The 23,165-nt window shown below is 43.7% G+C and overlaps 1 protein-coding gene across 3 annotated transcripts in view; it reads right to left on the reverse strand.

Moving 5' to 3' along the window:
* Window positions 1–23,165, reverse strand: part of slc25a26 (solute carrier family 25 member 26) — a 76,653-nt gene that overhangs the window by 7,556 nt on the left and 45,932 nt on the right. For 2 of the 3 annotated variants that reach the window (XR_012591628.1, XM_074617722.1), the window contains exons 6-8: window positions 20,226–20,270; window positions 8,598–8,662; window positions 3,468–3,541 (exon numbers count right to left, since the gene is read on the reverse strand). Coding sequence is in view for 2 of the 3 variants with exons in the window: in XM_074617722.1 (XP_074473823.1) it covers window positions 3,468–3,541; window positions 8,598–8,662; window positions 20,226–20,270 (184 nt within the window). In the remaining variant the exon portion in view is untranslated. Of the gene's footprint in view, window positions 1–3,467; window positions 3,542–8,597; window positions 8,663–14,498; window positions 14,569–20,225; window positions 20,271–23,165 lie in introns of all 3 variants that reach the window. The other variant, XM_074617638.1, reaches the window with a different exon arrangement.

The raw sequence follows: 23,165 nt of genomic DNA on the forward strand, positions 1-23,165 counted from the left end.
TAAACTCAGCGCTCTTGTTTTGTCTCAGCTCTGGACTACTGTTACATTTCCTGTCTGGGATCAGGCCCACCTGTGGGCTCCGAGACGTCAGAGCAGAGCCGGAGCTCAAATGTTCCCCCCCCTCGGCTCCCCCGGGTGCCCTGACTCACTCTGACATCACAGCCTGGCCGGGCCACCGAGAGCTGTCATCCCCCCCTATTGTCGGCCAATCGCCTCTCCTGAGGAATCGGACTAAATATAGTTTCAAGGCATGACGGGAGAGAACAGAAGAACAGTGGTGAACTAAATGTCTTGGCTGCAGTTTAGAAAAACGCTGGGGCACTTGAAGGAGAAATGGGTGGAAATCTTCAGATGTATGAGGGAGCAAATTTCTGGCACTCGGTGTAGGAGCAGGAACAATGCTGAGGTCATGATAAATAGCCTATTATGCAACTTTTTCATGGGATAAATTCAAAATAAAGAGACCGGTTTAACTGTGTGGGTCTTCATTAAAAATGGGGAAGATACACATTTAAAATATATTTTATTTTAAATATAATTTGCCTAAAAGTCAGAGGTCACTTTGTGCACGGTTAAGAGGTGGTATATTACCAGTACATACTGAAACATGCAGAAGGGGAGGGACCACCTATCTATTTCAAATTTGTGAATATTGCGGGCGAGGAAGCTACAACGGTTGCGATGGAAATAGCGAACACCGAACTATACAAATTTAAGTTATACATGTGTTTTAGTACCACTGTACTGTAGTCAGATAGAAGCCATTATTGGGTTAATTTATCCGTTTGAATTGAATTACTGCCGACACAGCGTGATGTCCGTGGCTGATCTATTGAGCTTCTGGTCAGTGCATAACGGCCGTGTGCGATTTGAGACAACACAACCCTGTAAAAATTCATGCACTACACAAGCAAGTACATAGAGTGCACAATGTACTATATGCAAGTGTACTGACAGAAGTATTTGAATTGAGACACAGCATGTGTGTCTGTGGCATTGGGGCTGCAATACCAGCAATAACCCTTTATAAGTCTAGTAATACTCGATATTTCAATTGTCAAAATTGCTCAACTTAATTTGTTATGGTGTAGAACAAAGACTCCTGAAGCCGTACAAGTATAATTAAGGTTTACCACAAACTTCCCAGAGTCTCTGCTTTGTTGTGAGTGTGCGGTACAAACACGCCATTTGTTTACTTTTCTTCCATTTCGGTTTACACGAGGCACAAAGCAGACGCAGCCTGGAGGACATGTTGCTTATTAGTCTTTGTTTTGACATGATTCCTGGTGCCGTTTGGTTACTGGGGGGAGGCCGCTGTGCGAGCTCCGCGGCTCTGCTGCTAACCCGGGGTCTCTGGGGCACGGCACACACATGGAAGCACTTTAGAGCTTCACTACACTGCAATTGGGCCTATTACCATAATTACAGCTTTAAAGCCCCAGCAATTTGTATCAGGCATGCACCAGCGCAACCACCAGGCCTTTTGGCCCTGCGGAGCAACAGCTCCCCCCTCGTTTTACTCTCTCTACACACCCTCCTTTGTCTCCGCATCTCATTCTCTCGTCTTCTCATTCTCCACCTTCTCTGGTTACATCAATATCAGGGGAGGAAAAAAATGATTTCTCAGGAGTTCATGGTGTTGTAAAGCTTAAGGTGCATGCGCTCTGGGCTGCACAATATGAGTGGGTATTTTACAGCCGGCCCCGGAGGAGAGTTGGAGGAGATAGAGAGGAGGATGGAAAGAGAGGAAAAACACATCAAAGGTTGCTGTGTGGTTCAGAGGTGGAGACGGGCATCAAAGAGCTCCCCTGTACATTACCACTTGGTTACTGTTGCAGCTGGGAGAGTGGGATTTAGGCTTTTCCATAGAGGCCCGCCAACTATCACCTCATTGAGATCAGTATGCAGTAGTCTCCAAACTGATCTTTATTAAAATTGAAGGCTGGCTTATTACTGATGCCGGAGAGCAGCTTGTAGGGAATCACCCTTGGCTCATATTAAAACACAAAGCTGAAATGCAATTTGTCTCTGATTAGATTCCAGCAACTACACAAACAAACAATAACACGGTGGTTTGCAAGTGTTTATGAGTGTGTGTGTGTTTGCGAGGCAGAGAGAGATGTCCCACTGGTGTTTGGCTCGGTCCCAAGCCAAATCTGCTACGAGCATTAAGCCGAGGTGCATTCTAACTAAATGATGGCGGCTTGTACACAAAGCGGGGCCTATTATTCACCGCGGCTGAGGGTTTGTTTTAGTGCTGGCAGCCCTCCGCGGCCCCATTAGACCCGGCCTTTTGTCCGGTGCGCGTCATAAACACATTCAAAACACTCAAATAAACCCTTCCACTTGGCCCCTGTGACACCTTAATCAATAGGACGGTGGGCAGGAAAAGCTTTTATACGTGTAATTTTTGCAGCCGCGGCTGTAAATTCACGTCCCCCGTCTCGCCCCAGAGCGGCGACTCTATCATCAAACTTGATTACGTGAGGGATCAGGCCGAGTTAAATCAAATCACGTAAAATAAGAGGCTTTTTAAATGGGCTGTTGTGTAAAGAGGCTCTTCGGTTTTCAAGCAATCACGACGGCCTTTGAACGTTTCTCTAAAATGAAGACGCCCTGAGAGGCCTCGGCTCCTCCACACGTCATAGAGCACCAGCGGGATGTTGCCGTTCTTACTTAAGTCTGACCTGATTTAAAAAAAATTACGTTATCCTTTTAAGGTGAGGCGCTACAGAGGCTGCTTTAATATAGTTTATGGCCTCATAACTTACACAAAGCACATTTACAAGTTTATTTTTTAGTACATTTTTATTAGAGCTGAAACAATTAGTCAATTAGTTCATTGACAGAAACTATTTCCATAATTGATTTATCATTTTACAACCAAACATTTGCTTGGTCCAGCTTCTCAGTTGTCAGGACTTGCTGCAATTATTATTATTTTTTCATATGTGATACGTTGTAAACTCAATATCTTTGGATTTTATACTGTCGGTTGGTGAGAATAAGACATTTGTAGATGTCACCTCGGGCTTTAGGAACTTGTGATGGGCATGTTTCACTATTTTGTGAGATTTTCGAGATTAAACGATCGATCAGTAATTGAGAAAAGAATCGACTGATCAGAAATCATCAAAAATGAAAATAATAAGTTGGCTGCAGCTCGTGCATCTTGATGGAAAAGTTAGGTTTTACAGCTGATAGAGTAACAGATTCCTATTTTCAACTTGAAAAATATGACCATCAAATTTGTCATGCTGCTTTTGTCCATAATAAACTGAAAGCTGATTCACAAAGGATGTTTTGGCGACTCTATCATCAAACTTGATTACGTGAGTGATCAGGCCGAGTTAAATCAAATCATGTAAAATAAGAGCTTTTTAAATGGGCTGTTGTGTAAAGAGGCTGTTTGGTTTTGAAACAATCACGACGACCTTTGAACGTTTCTCTAAATTGAAGACACTCACCCTGAGAGGCCTCGGCTCTTCCACACGTCATAGAGTACCAGAGGGATGTTGCCGTTCGCCGTGGTCGACCCGGCCTAGAGAGAGAGAAAGAGAGAGAAAATAGAGGTGTGATGATGGATGGATCGTCTCCTTCACTTCCTGCTCCTCCGACAGACACCCTGTTTAGTCTTCCTCAGCTGAGCTTCCTCCAGCTACCCCTCCCTCTTCTCATTCCTCCGTTTCTCCTCATGGACAGCTGTGTCAGCGAAGGTGACACCTCCAACACCCACCGCCCAGGCACCCCTGCTCGACAACACACCCCGGCCATTTGGCCACCCAAAAACACACTCAACGAGTTCTCCCCGTCTCCCTCCACGCCCGTCAGTCTAGAATTTGTATTTACACAATACGGCTCAGCCGGCCAGAGAGTTTTTAATCCATCACTGTGGAGTGGCAGAGGGGTATGAGAGCTGCAGCAGAGGGCCAGTCGGGGGTTAAGTGAGGGTGGCAGAAACAGAAAGAGACAGTGGAGGAGAGGAGGGAATAGGAGTGTGTGTGTGTGTAGGTGCGTGCATGGCAATCTAGGCTACAGCTCGCTGAGCATGCAGGAAACAGTTTGCGGCTTCCGCTGTAAATTGGGGCTCCGAGAGGAAGATTCTCACATTTTATTCAAGTGAGGAGGGAAAAAAACACCCCTATTCCTTGTGTTTCTGTTGGAGGCAGGTGGCTGAGAAATGACTCGTCTCCTCTCCTCGTCTGACAAGTTTTCTTTTCCTTTACCGCTGTGGAATGGTGGAAGGTAGGAATGGAGGAAAGGGGTGTCCAAAACACACACACACACACACACACAGTATGCTGACATACAAAAACATCTTCATGCAGCTCAATCTATAAGTTTCTTTCTACTTATGTTGGCTTGCTGCTTTGTTATCCGAGTTTCTTACAATCATGTGCTCCATGCTGAGCTTCTACACGATCTCCAGCATCTACACTGATTCATCTGCTATGAAATGAACAACAGCAATGACTGTTGAACAAGGTGTTAGACCAGGGTTTCTCAAACGTATTACTCAAAGGTACGTATCTGATTTTTAGCTGGACCGCATCGGACCAGCCCTACAAATGCAAAAGTTTGTCACTGAGTGACTGAGTGATGAAGTTACATGATTGGTCAACCGAGTGTTGGAGGTTCCTCATTGGTTGTTGCTCTTTCAAAATGAAAAGGCGGGGAAAGTCCACTATGCAAATAAACCTGCGCGACGCGTCCGGCTCACTAAACTTGGACAAAGCTGTCAAACTAGGTGATGTAGTTCTAAAATAAAACGAGATTCAGCAGTGGCATTGCTTATTGCTCGCTAAAATTTTTTTTCAAAAGTAGATTTTGGTGGATTGTTTAGACGGAATAACAGAGTTACGAGCAGGCCGCCATATTGTTTCCTGTCTGAAACGGCGAGCAGAGAACCAGCGACCAATCAGGTGCATTCCATGATCGGGTACGTCTCCGCTTGAACGGCCAGTTGATTGAATGTACCGCTGGATTTAACATTATAGATATGACCACTGACTATTTGTATATCAATTCAGCCACAAATTCACAGACTGACCTACACGGTGCAGCCATATACAGTACTCGGTTTTGACCAAGTCTTGTTATTCAAGGTCAAAGGTCCGGAACAATTGGCAACAACATCATAACGTATTGTATTCATATCACGAGTAGAAATGGGTATTGTATGATCGGTACTAGCCCTACTACTCTTATCGATACGCCTTATTAGTTTGGTTCTTTATCGATACCACAAATTGCTTTTAAATATATTATTTAAAACAAGCATAAATTCAAAACAAAGCATATTTTTTAGTACCTGTGAGGGTTTCTGGACAATATCTGTCATTGTTTTGTGTTATTTGATTTCCAGTAATAAATATATACATACATTTGCATAAAGCACGTATATTTGCCCACTCCCATGTTGATAAGAGTATTAAATACTTGACAAATCTCCCTTTAAGGTATATTTTGAACAGATAAAAAAGTGCCCGTTTAATACCAGGTTTCGGTTCCTATCCCTAAACACAACGTTTGACTGATTTGATTGACTTGCCATTCGGTCCCGATGTGGACCTTGGTACCGGCTTTGAGAAGCCCTGTGTTAGATCATACCAGCCTGACATCGTCTCCTGTGTTTGCCACAGTTGGTTGCAGTGGAGGGCAGCGAGCATGACATTGATGGCAGCGGTGTGGTTCACCGGCAGGAAACATGGCAGCCTGAGGAGAAGAGCGTTGTTGTACAGTAGCAGCGTAGGAGGCGTGCAGCAGCAGCAGCAGCAGCAGCAGCAGCAGCAGCGTGGTGTGCCAGGCGTGTTGCCAGTGCTGCAGCCAGGAGTCCTGCCCTGGAGGGGCTTTAGACGTCCAGCCGTGCCCTGGACATCGGCCCACTTCGACCTCGCCTGCGCCAGGCTGCCTACTGTACAACACCGCTCTTTCATTCTGAAAGAACCTTCTCCTCTGCTGCTGCTGCGGTGACGGAAACTAATGTGACAAGTTCCAACACCCACATTTCCTCCCCGTGATCCAACCCAAACCATCCATACCCATCAACACCGGCCCTGCTCTCTCTCTCTGTCTCTGTTGCACTCTCCTGCCTGGACTTGTCATCCTCTACTGCTACTGCTGCTGTGGGAGTTTGTAGATCTAAACCAAACTTAAGTCTGACCCAATTTTAAAAAATGACATGTTACCTTTTAAGGCACTGGAGGTGGAAATGGAAATTTGAACTTGTCCATTTTGAGATGTAACATGCTGCTTCAATATATTTTATGGCCTCATAACTTACACAAAGCACATTTACAATTTGATTTTATAGTCGAAAACAAACCGAAACAAACCGTCGATTAGTTGATTGACAGAAAATTAATCACAACTGTTTTAATAATCGATTATATATATTATATTATATTATATACAATCCTTGACATATGTGACAGTAAACTCAATATTTTTTTTTATTTTTGACTGTTCGTTGGCAAAAATAAGACATTTGAAGATGCCACCTTGGGCTTTAGGAGATTGTGATGGGCATGTTTCTTTTGTTTTTACATATCAACTGAAAAAATAATAGCTAGCTGCAGCCCTAAAGCTTTATACCAGCTGGGTCAAATAAGGACTGAAAAGGAAGGTTTGGCAGCTGATGTCCAGTAACAGATTCCCATTTTTTTAAAAACTTATATGACCACCAAACTTGGCATGCCTTTGTTCACAACAAAAGAAAACTAGAATAATTGCCTTGCGGTTGTATGCCTTCGCCAACCAGTCAAGTTGCAGTTTACATCCACGTCTGTCCAAACTGTCCAAGCTGTCCAAACTAAACTTTAAGTGTTCCTTTTTTTCACGTCTATTTTATGGAATATTTTTCATGTTTGAAAAAAGAGGAGTTTAGATATTTAAATTAAAACAGAAAACCACCTAAATTAAGAATTCTAATATGTTATTTTCATGGCCTACGAAAGCTTAATCAATATTTGTGAACATGAGCTCCTCTCTCTCAAAGCCAGAAACCAGAGAAGTTAGTCTCAAACTTTTGATGTCAAAAGGTGTAAAGCCTGGAGCTGCTCCATAGACGATGAATGGGAGACTGATTCTGTGGATTCTGTGGTTTGTTTTCTTTTTTTATACCCAAATGAGCTTTATTCTGTTGTAGTGTTCTCAGTTGTGAAACAGAAAATGTTTCCATATAGTCAAATCATTCCCCTGACTGCTCTCAGTGTCATCTAGGGACACCCTAATTCATTGTCTATGTAGCAGCTCCACACTTTATACCCTGGCTGTGACATCACTAATTTGAGTTTTAACACTCTAGTCTTTGGATTTGGGAGAAAGCTGTTCATGTTTGCTAATATTTTAGACTGTCTTAGACCATAGGAATAACAATATGTATACAATATATAATAATATAATAGGATAATATGTATATAATTTGAAAAGGGTGTAGTTCCTCTTTAACAAAAGCAAAATAAAAACCTTACAAACTACTAAATTATTCCACAGAATGAAATAGGAAAATGCACTCTGGATGGATTTTAAAAACAGAAACATCAGGGTTTGATGTCAGTAACAGTTTTAATCAAGTTGAACTTTTATTTTGTTGAATACTTAGTGAATACACAGCGCTGGGACGTTATCAGCTGACTTTCCACCATCAAACTAGAGGCTATTAAGTTTCATTCCAGTGTTTTTCCAGCTTACCTGCTCTGCCTTTAAGTGAATCAGAAAGCTTGGCCTTATAAAGTTATAACCGAACCTCGCTGAGGCAGCGCGGGCCAAGGAGTCCTTCGCTGGTGGTAAATTACAGCAGCTGCATTTCAAATAATGTTTACAGGAAGCTTTTGTACCGGCCGCGCTGTTCCACCTACAGCCAACGGCTCCTCGCAAGAGATCAAGACTGTCGGAGTGTTTTGTTAATTCCAGTATCTCATTAGTTAGGATGGAGGTGGGGGCGGGGGGGCTGAGGAATGGAACACTGTGTCTTCTCCAAGGACAGTGTGCGTGTGTGTGTGTGTGTGTGTGTGTGCATGAGATTGTGGGGGGGCTTATTGGGGGTAACTCTGAACTCACTACCCTTTACACACAGGACACAGTGAGGGAAGCCAGACGTACAGTTGGAGCGAGCCAGAAGAGAAAGAGAAGGTGGAGAGAAGGGAAGAAGAGGAGGGAGGAAGAGGAGGGACACCTCTACACAGAGAGAGAGAGAGAGAGAGAGGACTGACTGTTTGAGAGGACGGACAGAGTTAACAGGAGGGACACCGTGGCCTTCTGGTTCACCTCTCAGTGACAAGCAGCCCTGAGATGGAAATTCCTTCGGAGCAGCAACAAGTCCTCACTCTAACACTAACCATGCACCCAAACACGTCTTCCCCGACACTGTCCATAGTCCACATCAGATGATGGATGTGTGTGTGTGTGTATGTCTCACCGCTGTCCCGGTGCTACCTCTTGGCCGGCTCTGTCCTGTCCTGTGTGAGGACACTGTTTTGAAATTTGCTCAGGCTGCGGGCCCGCTCTGCTCAGCTCTCTGCCTGCGACGCATCACCTGACAGCAGTGTTTAAAAGTCGCTGCCAGAGGAGGTGGTGCGCTCTGTGTGTGTGTGTACCTTTGCGAGCATGATCCTGGTCTTCGCCACGTCAAGAGGAGTGGTAACAAACGCCGCCACCGCACCTACAAAAGACACACATTTAGCAAAGTGCAAACATAAAAAGAGCCCTCTCTCTCTCTGCTCTCAGAATGGTCTTTAAATATTGAAAATAGACCCATAAAAAAGTCCAATTACTTAAACCACAGATACAGTAACGTATTAATTCAGCAATAAATAGAGGAACTCTTGGCCCTTCGCTCCATTAACTTCATAAAAATGATAATATTCCCCATCCGAGACCTTCCCTGTTATTAGACCACAAAAACCAGACAGACACACTTCTATTCCCACCGCCCCCCCTCCCCCTCCTCCGACTGCCTGATCCAAGCCACACCTTCAGCTACACACACTCCCTTTTCCAACACACTCAAGCACGGACACACAAGCATAAAAAAACACACATTTGGATTCATTCAGACGCACATAAACACAAAAGTCCCACATACATACTGGGACATATTTAGGCCCACAAATGCACATGCACACGCACACACGCACACACACACACACACTCCCTCCAGTGAGTTTTATAGAGCAGTCCCTCCCCGACTTCCCTCCAAGTTGGAAGCTGGATGGGCGGCCCGATCCAGAGGTGTCCCCACTGAGCCGCAGTGTGTGAAAGTGAGAAACTGTGCGCATGAGTGTGTGCGTGTGTGTGTCACTCCGCCACAAACATAGCAACTGCTCTCGGTAAACATATCCATATGGGCCACCGAGGAGCAATGTGACTGTAAGTGAGCCGAGCACACAGGAAAGCATTAGGATCGGTGTGGTGTAACACGCCGTTACGTTTTACTGGTTAACGCTGGCTCATTATAACATTTAAATGATTTTTCCTACTTGGGCTTCAGCGAGGATAAAAAAACATACAGCCCGTACTGTAGTAGCCTGTTTTATAACATTATTGGATAGCAGTAAAGAGGACGCGTTATCCCAACAAATCTCACACATGGAGCGCTGTATTGGAGGATCTAAATGTGGCCGGAGGAACCATGTGATGTGATGAAGGTTAGACGCAAATCACAAGGTGATGTAATCTTCTAGGGTCGAGCCCGTCGTAAGTCAATATATTGAGATATTTGGGATGATTAAAGGTGCCCGTGTGAGCATTTCCAGTGTCAAGCAGATTATGTATGAGTGAAAGAGAGAGTGTGAAGCGCGATGTAAGGGGAAGTGACTGAAACTTGAGGATCCCTCTTGGACAGCAGCTCGGTCGCAGAGGGACGTGAACTTGATTCCTACCCTGGACCCCCCCCCCCATACTCCCACCCCACCCTACTACCCCCTGCCCCTCTTTCCTCCTCTCCTTTTGGCTCAGATTGCCTTTTATCCTCCTAATTTCATATTTTTCTATAATGTTCCCTTTATACTGTATTCCAATTAACAATTTTGCTATTATACTGGATATGTGGGCTGTCTGATTGTTTTGAGCTGAATACTTTAATACTACACATCTGTATATGTCCATATTTATTTATCATTCATACTTATTACTAGGGCTGTCACAATATCAGATTTAACTTAACTGTAAAATAATTTGTGCAATAATTCAATGTGAAATACTGTCATTAGTAAAGCATTTATACTGGACATTCATACCATTCTGGTATTTATATTTACCACACTTAAAGCTACAGTAGGCAGAATGTTTTCAGCATCATTGGGCAAAAATTCTATAATAATCTGTCAGTATATTGTAATTCAAGTGTTCTGAGAGATAACAAGACTTCTCCAAATCATCATGGCTCTGTTCTCAGGCTTTAGAAAATCTAGCCCGTGACGGGAGACTTTGACCAATCACAGGTCATTTCATTGAGAGAGCGTTCCTATTGGCTGTGCTCCGGTCATGTGACCAGAACTTGGCGTTCCTTCAACAGATTTCACCAGATGGCGGCGGCGTCACAAACTTTCTAATTTGACAGCTAAACAGTGCACTACAAGATGATTCTGAAAACATTTGAGGCGAGAAATAGGCATTACCGTAACATAATATTGATTCATATTTGATCAGCGCTGCCTAGTTTGACCGTTTGGTCGGAGTTCACGAGTGATTGACAGCCGGCTCTTATAGACGGCAGCTGGATAGCGGACCGAAGTGAAATCTTGCAGATGCCGTTAGGAGCACCGGAGGACACAGAAGCACATGTTTTTTTTCAGGTTACCTGTTTCATGTACTACTGCCACGATATAGTGACCGTTTAATAAAAATAACTTTTTTAAATCATATTTGCTCCAATCTCGCCGACTTCAGCTTTAAGTCTTTTATCCTCTTCATGTCTCAGTCTGCCACCCACATCTCCTGCCTCCTCTTTCTCCTATTCTATCCTGATTTTTCTCCTCGTCTTCCCAGCGTGGACTGAGTCCAGGTGGGGTGGCGCAGGGCCACGTCTCAGCTCCTTTGGGTGCTGTTTCCCCATCCCCTCTTCTCTACTTCACCTCCATCTCCGTCTCCGTCGCCCCTGGAGAAGCTAACCTCAGTCTTCCTGTCCTGTCTGGCGCGTTGTAGCGTCACAAGAGTTATGGACTGAAATCGTCCAACAACTGCTCCACGGCTCAGTCTGCAGATCTGTTCTTCTGACAAATATGTATTTTGATTGTGGTATGTAAGACTGAGTGGAAAGATAGATGACGTGACGCATTTTTTATTCAGAGCTACAATACTGGAGGTAGAGGTCTTCACGGGTCCACCTGAACCCTAGGACCCGAGACCAAACATTGGACCCGTACGGCTCAGAGAGCAGAGGTCAGACTCCGCGAACAGTGATGATAGCAAAGTAGCAGAGCTAACGTTAGCAGCCGCAGCAACGGGTAATTGTTATTATAGTTCAAAAGGGCAAATGACCAAAGTTATCTTTATTATGCTATATGCAGCAAAACTGCAAAGCTGATTCTAAACGAGTCACGTCTTTCATTCGTCAACCGTGACAGGAAATGGACTATTAATATAAAATAACAAGTGAATTAGCCACGCGTTTTTTTTTCAATCAACAAGAGATGAATAACAGAAAACCTGGATGTATTTTACCAACTTTCTTGGCAAGGAGGATGAGTTATATGCGTCCCGCCCAGGCTCTTAAAGGGTTAGGGTCAGTAATCTTGAGAAACTAGCAAGACTACACTAGATTTTAAAAATGAACTAACCGAAAAACCCAACCCAATGATGCCAACTCTTTTCCAATGACAGTAGCTAGCAGCACTAGCTCCAAAAGTCGCTAAATCTAGCGAGAAAGTCACCCAGTCGGCAACACGACAGTCCGTTTCTTCAGGCCTCCCTCCAAAGCCACTCCCCCAAAATTATCATTATGAATGTAAACAAACACGGCTATTATCAGCACTCACAGCTGTGCAGCTAGCAGCTTGTGGAAGACTCCGGTGGCGCGCAATGAGTGCACGGACAGAGAGCGCGCAGGTAGACAGGCAGGCTTACTACAGTCCTGCAACAGCCACAGATATCTAATTTCCTTCTTTTTTTTGTCAGAGCATTTCATTTTTTGATTGCTGATATAACAACAAATATAACAAAGAACGTATTTGAACAGCATTACCAACCCTACCTTTAAAGAAGATCCAAAAGCACAATCAACAGCGTCCATACACACTTTCATATAAGTGCAAAATATACAATAAACCCAGCTAAAAAGAGTTTGATCAAACAAAAGACCAACTGAATTGAATGTGCTGCACACTCACACAGGTGTTTTCACTTTATTCTGACTGATTACACCTCTGCTGGAAGATGGGAGGAGCTATGCTCGGAAATGACGTGATGTCACTAGACACCGTGAACCAATAAGAATGATCGATGTTAGAGATGCTGTAACTTGTTCCGCCCAAACAGATGCATCTAAACTAACAGGACTCCTCAGAAGAGGTCTAATCGAGTAGATTAAGTGGAAACACCTGTGTGGGTTTAACCGTCGGTATGTAGAGGCTTTAAAATCAATTAAGTTCAAGACAGTGCCAAGCAGAATATTGTGGTTTAACAGAAATGCACATTCCTACGTGCTTATTAAGAGCCTTTCAATAACAACGGGAGTACCGGTTTTTATTTTTATGCATCTAAAATGCAGCCCAGATAAAGCAGGCCAAACTGTTTAAGGAGTGGATGATCGGGGCATTGAAGGATTAAATGAAGTGTTTTGGTCACATGTATTTAATGTTATGTCCTGAACTTTAGCTTGAACCATAGAGACCAACTTTGCACTCCCTACAGGAGTTTTTCTTTCTTAAAAAGAACATGCACTTCTGGACCTTCTTACAAATACTGTTAATATTTGTCTCCAAACAAAATTTCATTTTCAATAAAAGTGCTCAGGGATTTGTAATCATAAAACAATGTCCTTATCCTTGATAAAGGTGACACTGGGCTGTTACCTTTGTCTTTGGTTTGTGAGACCTCTATCTTGACCATGACTGTATATAAGAAGTGTCACCGTGACGTCACCAATTGGTTTGTGGACTGCCGTTTTGAAGCCTCGAGTTCGCCATTTTAGCTGTCGCCAAGTTGTTTTTTGCAACCAGAAGTGACACAAGAAGGTGGAGCTAAGTACAACCGAACGCTGATGTGACATTTTTAGGCGACCAAAATGTTACAATTAACTTTAATGATCAGAAAACACACTATGAAAGGGTTAAAGTTCTAACAAAAAAAACACAGACAACTCTCAGACCGGACAACGCCGTGGTAGCGACCTGTCAATCACAAGGTAGCCACGCCCTAAAGTATCCCCTGCTTTATGGTCTATTTGACTCTAAATGGGACCATAATTTACTAAATGAACATCATGCTGTATTGAAGAAGACTTGAAACTAGCGATTGAGACCATAAACTCATGTTTACAATGTTTACTGAGGTAATAAATCAAGTTAAAAGAATCAGATTTTGAATTCAAAATCATCTTTTTGCAACCAGAGGAGACGCCCCCTGCTGGCTGTTAGAAAGAATGCAAATTTAAGGCACTTCTGCTTTGGCTTCACTTTTCAGACACGGAGGTTTCCCACTGATCTAGACATGGAACTCAAACACAAACTCATCATCAAACACTGCTCAAATTCAACATTTAAAACATGAACTGAACAGACACCGAATCTCTTTGACTCGAGCTTCCAGCCCCTATACCTATTATTTATCTCTGCTGTTTTACAGTCTGATGTAATTCTCTCTAGTTGTTGTCTCTTCCTTTCCCCCTGTTCGTCTTGTTTTTAGTCCACTCCCCCTTCCCCTCTTTCACTCCTTTCCTGCGCCTTTCTTTCTCTCTCCCTCTCTCTCTCTTAAACCACTTCAGGCCCCAGTGCTCAGGAGGTCGCACAGCTGCAGGGGCCCATACCCAGGAACCGGCCCCTCTCATCCCTGCTCTCTCCTCCCTCCACTGTCTATCTCTCCCCTGATACTCATCCAGCTAAAGTCAGAACCATAAAAGTCTGCTATGCTATGGTTTTTATTGGCTAAAGGGCTTGAGAAACTATGATAATGAGACAACAATGCAGAATCACTGTATTGAGGATTGCTAATTTAGCGCTGTAAGAATGCAATGTTTAAGGAAATGGCTGGAATTTTCTTTTCTTATTTCCCTCCATCCGTTCTTCTCTACTCCGGTCTCCTTTCTGCTGTGATCTGCTGTGCAGGTGAAGATGTTTATTTGCCAGGTGAGCTCACCTTTGTGGAATCTTACAAGAATGTGGCTTTGGGTAAACTTGTCCTGCCCTCCTGGCCATCTATTCACCTATCCATCCATCGATTTAACCATCCATCCCTCCCTCCCTCCCTCCCTCCCGCCATCCACCCCCTCTTCCCCTCCCTCCCTCCCTCCCTCCCTCCCTCTCCACTTCTTTCCCAAAGCAGCAAATAATCCCCTGCACCTGCAAAAGCTCCGCACACTGCAGCCTGCCAAGAGTAGAGCGTGTGACCTTGCCTCCATGACCACAGAGTCTGGGAGAAAAGAGAGGGAAATGTCGAGAGAGAAAGAGAGGGTTTGTCGATAGAGGAGGATGATGAAAGAAAAAGAAAAAAAAAAAGGGGGAAAAGAGGGGAGGGGAAACAAAGAGAGAGAAGATTGTAGTTAGCGGAGATATCAGACACATTGAAAACACATTGTGAACCTTGGTCCGGTCTGGGGTCCAGGCCCGCGGCTGGGAACCGGCCTGTCCGGCTATTTTTGTGTTGCCTTTTCTCCCCAGTGATGTCATGCTACTTGTTTCCCAAGAACTGGGACGGGACGAGAGGGAGGCATGAGAATAGGCTGCAGCGCTCTCCCACTCCATCATCTGGTACAGTAGGTCAGCACATAATCACATATCAACACATTCTGCTATTTGTTAACATTCATGTGTTTAAGTACTAAAATATACAAATTCAATTAGTAGAGTCATATAAATATACGCTATACACCAGGGGTCACAAAATCAAATTACATCTGGGCCACTGGCCAAATTGTCCTGTCCAAAGGGGACCACTTGAACACCACACAGGAAAAAGAAATTGCAAAACTGCAACTAAATATATACACTTCCTCAGTCGTATGCAATATGAAACTGTTAAAGCGATGTATTTTGCAGTATGCTAGGCCAGGCTTTAGCCTTTAAACAAGCTCTTAAAGCACTGGAACTCATACCACTATTGCAATATTATCAAAAAATACAACTTATTGAGCTTTGAAATTTTACTTTTTCTAAGATACTGCAGCTTTAGCGCCACCAACCCTTAAACGATTTATTCTAACAGCTCATAGTGAAGTAAGACAAACGCGATCGTCAACGAGGGGAGACGGCAAATTTAAAACATAGCTCGACCAACATCACCTGTTTTTTTCAGTTACAACAACAAAACAGTGGAATGATATCCCTACAAATATTAGAGTAATGTTAAAAAGGGTCTTCTTGTCTCAGTAAGCATCTCTTTGCCCCATCAGAGGCAGCTGTTTCCCTCGCCTATTCCCTCGCCACTCTGCTGCTCTGTAGCCGGTCTGGGAGCGTCACTGGCTGGCTCTCCAGCGAGCTACGCCCGCGGGCGATTGTGGAGCTTTTCAACTCCAAAAAAGGCAGCTTAATAATGGACATTTGTGTTGTGATATTTAAACAAACTATCCGTCAACAGGGAAATAAAAGCCCCTCGTCTACGAGACCGGTCTGTTGAGAGAGCTCCAGCCAGCTCATAGCGGGGTCTGTGAGCGTGACAACCCGGCTGGTGAGGTAGCGACCCCGGCAGGCGCTAGCTAGCTGTCACAGTAATTTGTGGAGCTTCTAAACTCCGAATACGTTGGAGCAAATGTTTGATTCGCCATCGATTTTTGTAAAACTGACAATATTCAAAATCTACACAGTTGATTTCTGGCCTCAAAAATTCTCAGAAGTGAATTTAGTGATGAAATAGCTACGAAAAATGGAAAAAACTTGCCGTTTTTGGCTTCTGTTGTTGTGACCATAGTCATAGAGTGATACAGGAATGAGTCCTAATACCCAGAAATGATTTAGTATTTTAGCACTTCTGGTTGCCTCATCTCGAAGACAGTGTTTTTTTTTAAATCGTTTTTTAGTTAGATGCTTGAAATAAGGTCTGTGGTTAACACAAGCGGAAGAGATTTTAACGTTTTGTTCTCGTGAATTTGAAGCCTTTATGTGTCTTAAAAAAGGCGATGGCTAACAAGTGGCTAAATGAGACTACTAAACGTCATCACGCTGACTCTTCCGCCTTTACAGTCTCGTTGTGTGCACTCACACTCATGTGACCGTGGTGTAGTTCGTTTATAGCCTAACGTTAGCTTTTTATTTCTGGTGATTGCATTCACACTTCAAAATTCATAGAAATGGTGTTCATTAATGGAGATTATCTTATGGAACAAAACGTGTAAGTATCATAAACGTTTGTTTGCCACAGAGGTTATTTTCTGCAATAATCCAAAACACAATGGAAAAATCCCGTTGGGTTTTTGTCGAGGAAACCAGGGCGATGCTAACTTCCTGGTTGGCCTACAAAAATACGTCATCCCTGGAGCGCTCTATAGACCTGTACCCTTCCAGCGCTTTGCATTGTGGGAAACAGTAGACGACGTTGACTGGTCCGATGCATACTGGGGACTTTTTTCCAAATCAGAACAACATCCAGGTATTTTTGTCATGCTGTTGTCTTGCTTTTGTTTCCGCACTGCATACTACATGCCACATTTTGTCTAAATCAGTACGTACTGCTTGTACAATATGCGTTTTTGAATACAGCCTCAGAAGCTGAGCAACTGGTGTTTCTGTGTCCTTTCCCTGGTACAGAACATACTGTTCTGCATGTTTAGTAGCGTAATGATGCTTGAGATTCCTGGAGAACAGCAGCTAGAAGTGGCAGTAAATTAAATATAAAATAATTAGCTGTCCACTCCTCTTGAAACTGTCGGTGCTCCAGGTCAACTTTTCTTTTTAGGCTTAAAGTCTTTATGTTGACAACTTGAGCAGTGGGGGGGAGAATAATGAAATTGCCCCGCAGTCGGTTCTGCTCTGGCTGCTATACAGAGGGTTGACAGTTTATTTGGATTTTGTCAATAAAAATGACATTAAAGTCAAACGCATTTTACAAGTACTTTGTGTGTCTGAAAGCGCTCACATAACAGGACTGCTTACCCAAAAGCAACTGGCTACTGAGTGAGACCACCTGATGTTTTTGTTTTGAGAATGAACTCCTTCGTCTTTTTTTTTTTTTCTCCCCCGACAGGCGATGAGGAGACTTGACTATGCAAGGTTAGTCTTTGTATAAAATGCATGTGGACAGCTGGGCTGCCTCGGGCGTTGCAAGGTATGATTACTTCTCAGGGAGAGCAATTGAGCAACAGCATGGAGCGATTACTAATATTTTCTTTGTCCATTCCCCCCCTGCGAGTTTAATCGGCTGCATGTTATCTCACTCTCCTCCTCCTCCTCCTCCTATCTCACACACATGTGGACATCACAGAAACCATGTGTGCGTGCACAACACATGCAAACAAGTAAACACACAGAGGAAAAAGTCAGAAAAAGGGGAAGAACTGGCAGACAGTGTGTTCGAGCTCAGGATGTGTCATGTGTATTCCATTAGAGGGCAGATTAAAAAAGGAGATTTTGTTTTCCACATCAAAGGCCTCGCGCCGGGGGATTCCTCTCCGTCTCTCGCCCTCTCCATCCCTTCTTCTTTGTTTCATGAATAAATAATAAGGGGTAAACCTGGGAAAACAAACTCTTTGACCTTTGAACCCCCGTGTCAGGGTCAGAGTTTGCACCTGGACGACTTCCCACAGGAAAGAGGTGGTGGGTCTGCGTGCATGCGAGTGTGTCAGCACATCACGTATGTGTTAGGAGCAATCGCGATGCCTTCTTGATTTTAAGGGGTAAAGGGCAACTTTTCTGACACCTTTCTATCTGAACCAGCATTAACTTTTTCAGCAATTTGAGCTACAGTAGCTCTTCTATTGGATCGGCCAACACGGGCCAGCCTTCGCTCCCCACGTGCATCAATGAACCTTGGGTCTGACCCTGTCGCCGGTTCTCCTTCCTTGGCCCACTTTTGGTAGGTCCTGACCACTGCAGACCGGGAACATCCCACAAGAGCTGCGGTTTTGGAGATGCTCTGACCCAGTCGTCTTTACAGACATGCCCACTTTATGATAACCACATGCAGTTTTTGGGCAAGTCATAGTCAAGTCAGCACACTGACACACTGACAGCTGTTGTTGCCTGTTGGGCTGCAGTTTGCCATGTTAGGATTTGAGCATATTTGTTATGCTAAATGCAGTACCTGTGAGGGTTTCTGGACAATATTTGTCATTGTTTTGTGTTGTTCATTGATTTCCAATAATAAATATATAAATACATTTGCATAAAGCAGCATATTTACCCACTCCCATGTTGATAAGAGTATTAAATACTTGACAAATCTCCCATTAAGGTACATGTTGAACAGACACAAAATTTTCGATTAATCGTGATTAATCATGGATAATCATGCAATTAATCATGATTAAATAGTCAGTCTACTCAATGATAGAAAAGGGGTCCCTAAAGGAAAAAGGTTGGGAACCACTGCTCTATGGTAGGGAGAAAGCATTTGTGAGAGCGTCTCATCGGTTACATTTGAGTTCCCATCATGCTAAATTCCTGAAATTTTCTGTGGCTCTCTCTTGGTGTTCAATCATAACGTAAAAATGTTACACCCTCCTGTTTTGCTAATGTTGTTTTTGAGGTCAGAACAGATGGGGTAAACTGTAAGTCTTACTCTACAGTTGCTGTTGGGAAAAACAACATTATGAAATTAATGTGTGAAAGAACAGTGAGAATTACTCAGATGGATACCAAAGTCTGGTGTGAATAAAAAAATACCTCTGTGGATTGACCAATGTGTAAAAAATTATCCAATATTGTGTTACTATGTGTGATTTATAAAATGTTCCTGCCTCTCCATGATATCCCAGAAATTCAAGGACGAGTTGAACTTAATGCGCTCTACGAAATGATTTGTCTGCTCGCTCCTCGTCCAACAGGCCTTTAGCAGTTGGTTGGTTTTCTCCCTTTTCCTCTCACTGACAGCTGTGCTGGCTCGGTGTGAAATAAAAAGAGAAAAGGCCATAACGCAGCACATTACAATCCCACAAAGCAGATGGGAGATCTTGCCACACACATGCACTCACTCTCAGATTCCTTGACTCTGGCATTTCTCAAACTAAAAATCGCGTTGTTCTCGATAATGAAGGCCTCTGAACATCTTGGTGGTCACTCTAAAAAGGAACGGCAATAAAAAATCTGTTTGGTTGCAAGTTTTTTTTTCTTCTCCTTCCTCGAGTAGTCAGCGAGTCTCTGCCATTGTAACTGAGGAAACGCCTCATTAGCCATTCGGAGCACTGTGTTAATACAGCGGATACATATGGGAGGACTGGGAGCCAATGGATGGAGAAGAGGACAAGGAGAGAGAGGAGAGGAGAGGTCCAGATTCCAGCAGTTCAGCTCTCCGCCAACGGACGCGTCCAGATGGCCTGGAGAGAGAGAGGGCCTTTGACTGAGGGACAAAGAGACACTTGTGGACGACAAAAATCTAACTCACACACATACACACAGCTGTGAAGTGTATTGTTCGTCTTAGCTCGGCCGTTTGCTCCTAACGTAGATGGAATGCTCGACTGTCCGCCTCTCGCGCCCTTGAGACATGATGTCACTCCGACAAAACGCCGTCTTCTCAGAGAGAGACGGCTTTTTATGTGTTCAGGGCCACACAATGAAAAGAGAGAGAGGGCAAGGAGAGATGAGAGAGAAAAAGATATGAAGAGAGATAAAAAAAAATATGCAGGTTTGGATATTATCGTGATAAATTGAAGTCTGGTTTTGATGGTAGTCGTGACAACCCATTAAAGCGGGGTGTAAAGTCCCCTTTTTTCGCCTGCCACAATGATACAGGGGAATGCAGAGGGTGAGCCCGCTGTAAATGTGTCACAGCGTAAGCACACATTTATAATTTTACTGCGGATTTATCACTGAGAATAATGACTGTAAATGATGGTATGGTGGAGGGATGAAGCAGATGGATAATAAAGAAAGAGAGGGGGATAAAGTCAGTTGGACAAACATTTATCTGATACATACCTTTAAATATTCCCAAAGTGGAAACTGCACCAGCGAGAACGGGATCTGAAAAAGACAAAGCAGACAGAGTTTTAATCATCATGGCGCCGTAAACATGCTGCTTCTTTGCACGCTCAAATCCATGAAGGCTCAGAAGGTAGAGCAGGTCGTCCGCCAATCGGAAGGGCGGCGGTTCAACTCCTCCAGTCCACATGTTGAGAGCAAGAGCAAGATACTTGACCCCAAATTACTCCCGAAGGCTGTGCCATCGGTGTGTGAATGAGTTTTATGATCCTGATGGGTAGGGGCATGGTAGCCTCTGCCATCAGTGTATGAATGTGTGTGTGAATGTGTGTATGAATGGGTGAATGCTGACATGTAGTGTAAAGCGCTTTGAGTGGTTGGAAGACTAGAAAAAGCGCTATATAAATGCGAGTCCATTTACCATTATTGTCAATGTAGACCCGCAGCAGGGCCGCTCAAACGCGAGAGCGAAGCGACGGCTGCACCCGGAGATAAAAATAGTTCAACTTCTGGAACGTTGCAGCGAACACCTTGTGTCATATGACGAGGAACAACCAATCACAGCCGGCAGATATCTTTTCTTTCCTTCTTAAATATCTATTAATGTCTACGGTAAATATATGGATGACAAGTTATTTTACATTTTAGTGCAGGGCTACCCAGAGCTTTACCATCTGTCTCACAGACTGTTTTACTGGCTTCACCCTTCCTGTCCGAGGAACTTCAACATCGGGTTGAAAGTTGAGCCAAATTGACGCGGAGAAAATGAGTGTAAAGCTTCTGAGGGATTTACGGTGCTGGAAATGCATTTATCTTTGTTTTGATTGTGTTTATTTTAATCAGTGAGGCTTCCTGCTAAATTAACGCAACTTCATCGTCATCGCAGCACAAAGGTTTTTGGTTGCTTAGTAACGGCAGGAGCTACAGTAGAGCAACCTTCCCAAGCACATTGGAAAGAAGTGGCAGAGCTGGCGTTTTGCACGCGTTTTTAGACGCGGCATATGTACGGCTCCGGCGTGCGTTACTTTTTTTTTTCTTTTTTCTGGAGGTTCAAGTTTCATCTTTAACCTCCAATCTCCTGCACTTGTCATTCCTGCCACCTTTCTCTGTTTCCTCTCTCTCGTCTGACTGCTCCCTTGTTCCTTCTCACTGCTGATGATTAATGAATGAGACGGGCTGTGGTCTGGCAGTCCTGAATGGATAGATGGATGGATGGGTGGATGGATAGATGGAGCAAACTTGGAAAGAGGAATAGAGGGATGGAGGGAGGGCTGTAAAGTGATGGTTGGAGGGCGAGTGTTGCCGCTGGAAACACTAAATCGGCAGGAAGTTACAGCGGGAGGAAATCAACGGCAGTGCCAAGGCGAGGGGCAAATGACACACAGGCAGACCACACACACACACACACATGCAAACACATGCACAGGAATGGCCACACTTTATATAAACAGACAGAAATACAAACAAAAACACTTATCCACACATATACACTTATATTCTTTTATTCATTTTGAGAGACACACACAGACACCGAGCATCCTGTCATCTTGCGCTGCAGAGCAGGACAGGAAGGAAAGAGAGGGAACAAAAACAAAAAGCGAAGAGAGAAATAAATAAAGTGACACTGAGCCGTGTCGTCGGTCTTTGATCAGAGCAACAAGAGGATCATTCATCCATCTGTGCCGCCTCCTCCGACGGGTTCCATCAGACTACGTTAGCTCGCCGGTAAAAGCTGGACCGATCCAACTCTGAGTCAGCCGCAGCACAAAGACAATACACGGACTGTGTTTATGCCTCTTAATGAGCTTATTAAGTCCAAATGAAGTGACCTCATGTAAACACTCTGAAGTAGATTAACGTGTATGTATGCGCTGCATCTGCTCTCTGAGAGCTGAATACAAAACTTTCAAGGTCTTTTATGAAATGATAATGAGCTGATGTCCAATTGTATTAAAAGTAATTATGACAAATAAGAAACATGTTATTGTATTACTAAGCCTACAAAAGGTCACCTGTCATGTCGGGTGAACACCATGTAAGGGATAATGTACAGCGAGCCGGTCATTGTTGTGAAAGAATCCCCGACAGGGCGATGCTGCACCCCGACACGAAGCGAAGGGGGCTCTCATCGCCCTGAAGGGGTTTCTTTCACAACTATGACCCGCTAGCTATATATTATCCTGCTTATTACACGGCTACTTACTTAAGAAATCAATATTTTGACACAAAAACGGTCCGCCAAAGTCCGACATCAGAGCTGCGCCCATAGCAACGGTCTGTTATACATAGCAACGGTCTGATATAGAGAAATTACAGACCGCAGAATGCCGTGATTGACCAATCAGAATCGAGTATTTAACACAGCCGTGTATTAAAATACCTTTAGCAACTATTTAAATGGTCTGACATATACTTTTAAAAATGTTTAAGACTTTTTTTTATACTTAAAGAATGATACTTATACCAGGCATCTCTGAATAATAAAAGCCTCTATCATACAAAAAACACATACATGACAGGCCAACCCTATAAAATATATTGTAAATGTATAGTACAAATAGACAGAAACACATGTGACTAGTATTCTCCAATTGACCGTTGGCTGAGCCTCGCCACACTTAGGTACTGTTGCTATGTCTGTCAAGCTTTCCCTTCTATCACACACAGGTGAACAAAAGCTCATTTCTAGCTGTCGACCGTGAATTTTGTCAGATGAAATGACGGTTCTTGATAGCAGATTTTATCAGCTGTAGCTAGCTAGTGTCAGCTAATGCTAAAACTCTGTGAGTTGGCAAAAAAAAAAACCAGTTTCCAGTTGATTCGTTTTAACAGGAGAATCTTGTAAAAGATTAAATATGCACTTGACGGCTGCAGAGCATACATGATATAATGCTAAACGACTAAAGCTAAAGCAAATGTTGCATCCTCACCGGCTGA

The sequence above is a fragment of the Sebastes fasciatus genome, chromosome 1, assembly GCF_043250625.1.
Source record: "Sebastes fasciatus isolate fSebFas1 chromosome 1, fSebFas1.pri, whole genome shotgun sequence".
Taxonomy (NCBI): domain Eukaryota; kingdom Metazoa; phylum Chordata; class Actinopteri; order Perciformes; family Sebastidae; genus Sebastes; species Sebastes fasciatus.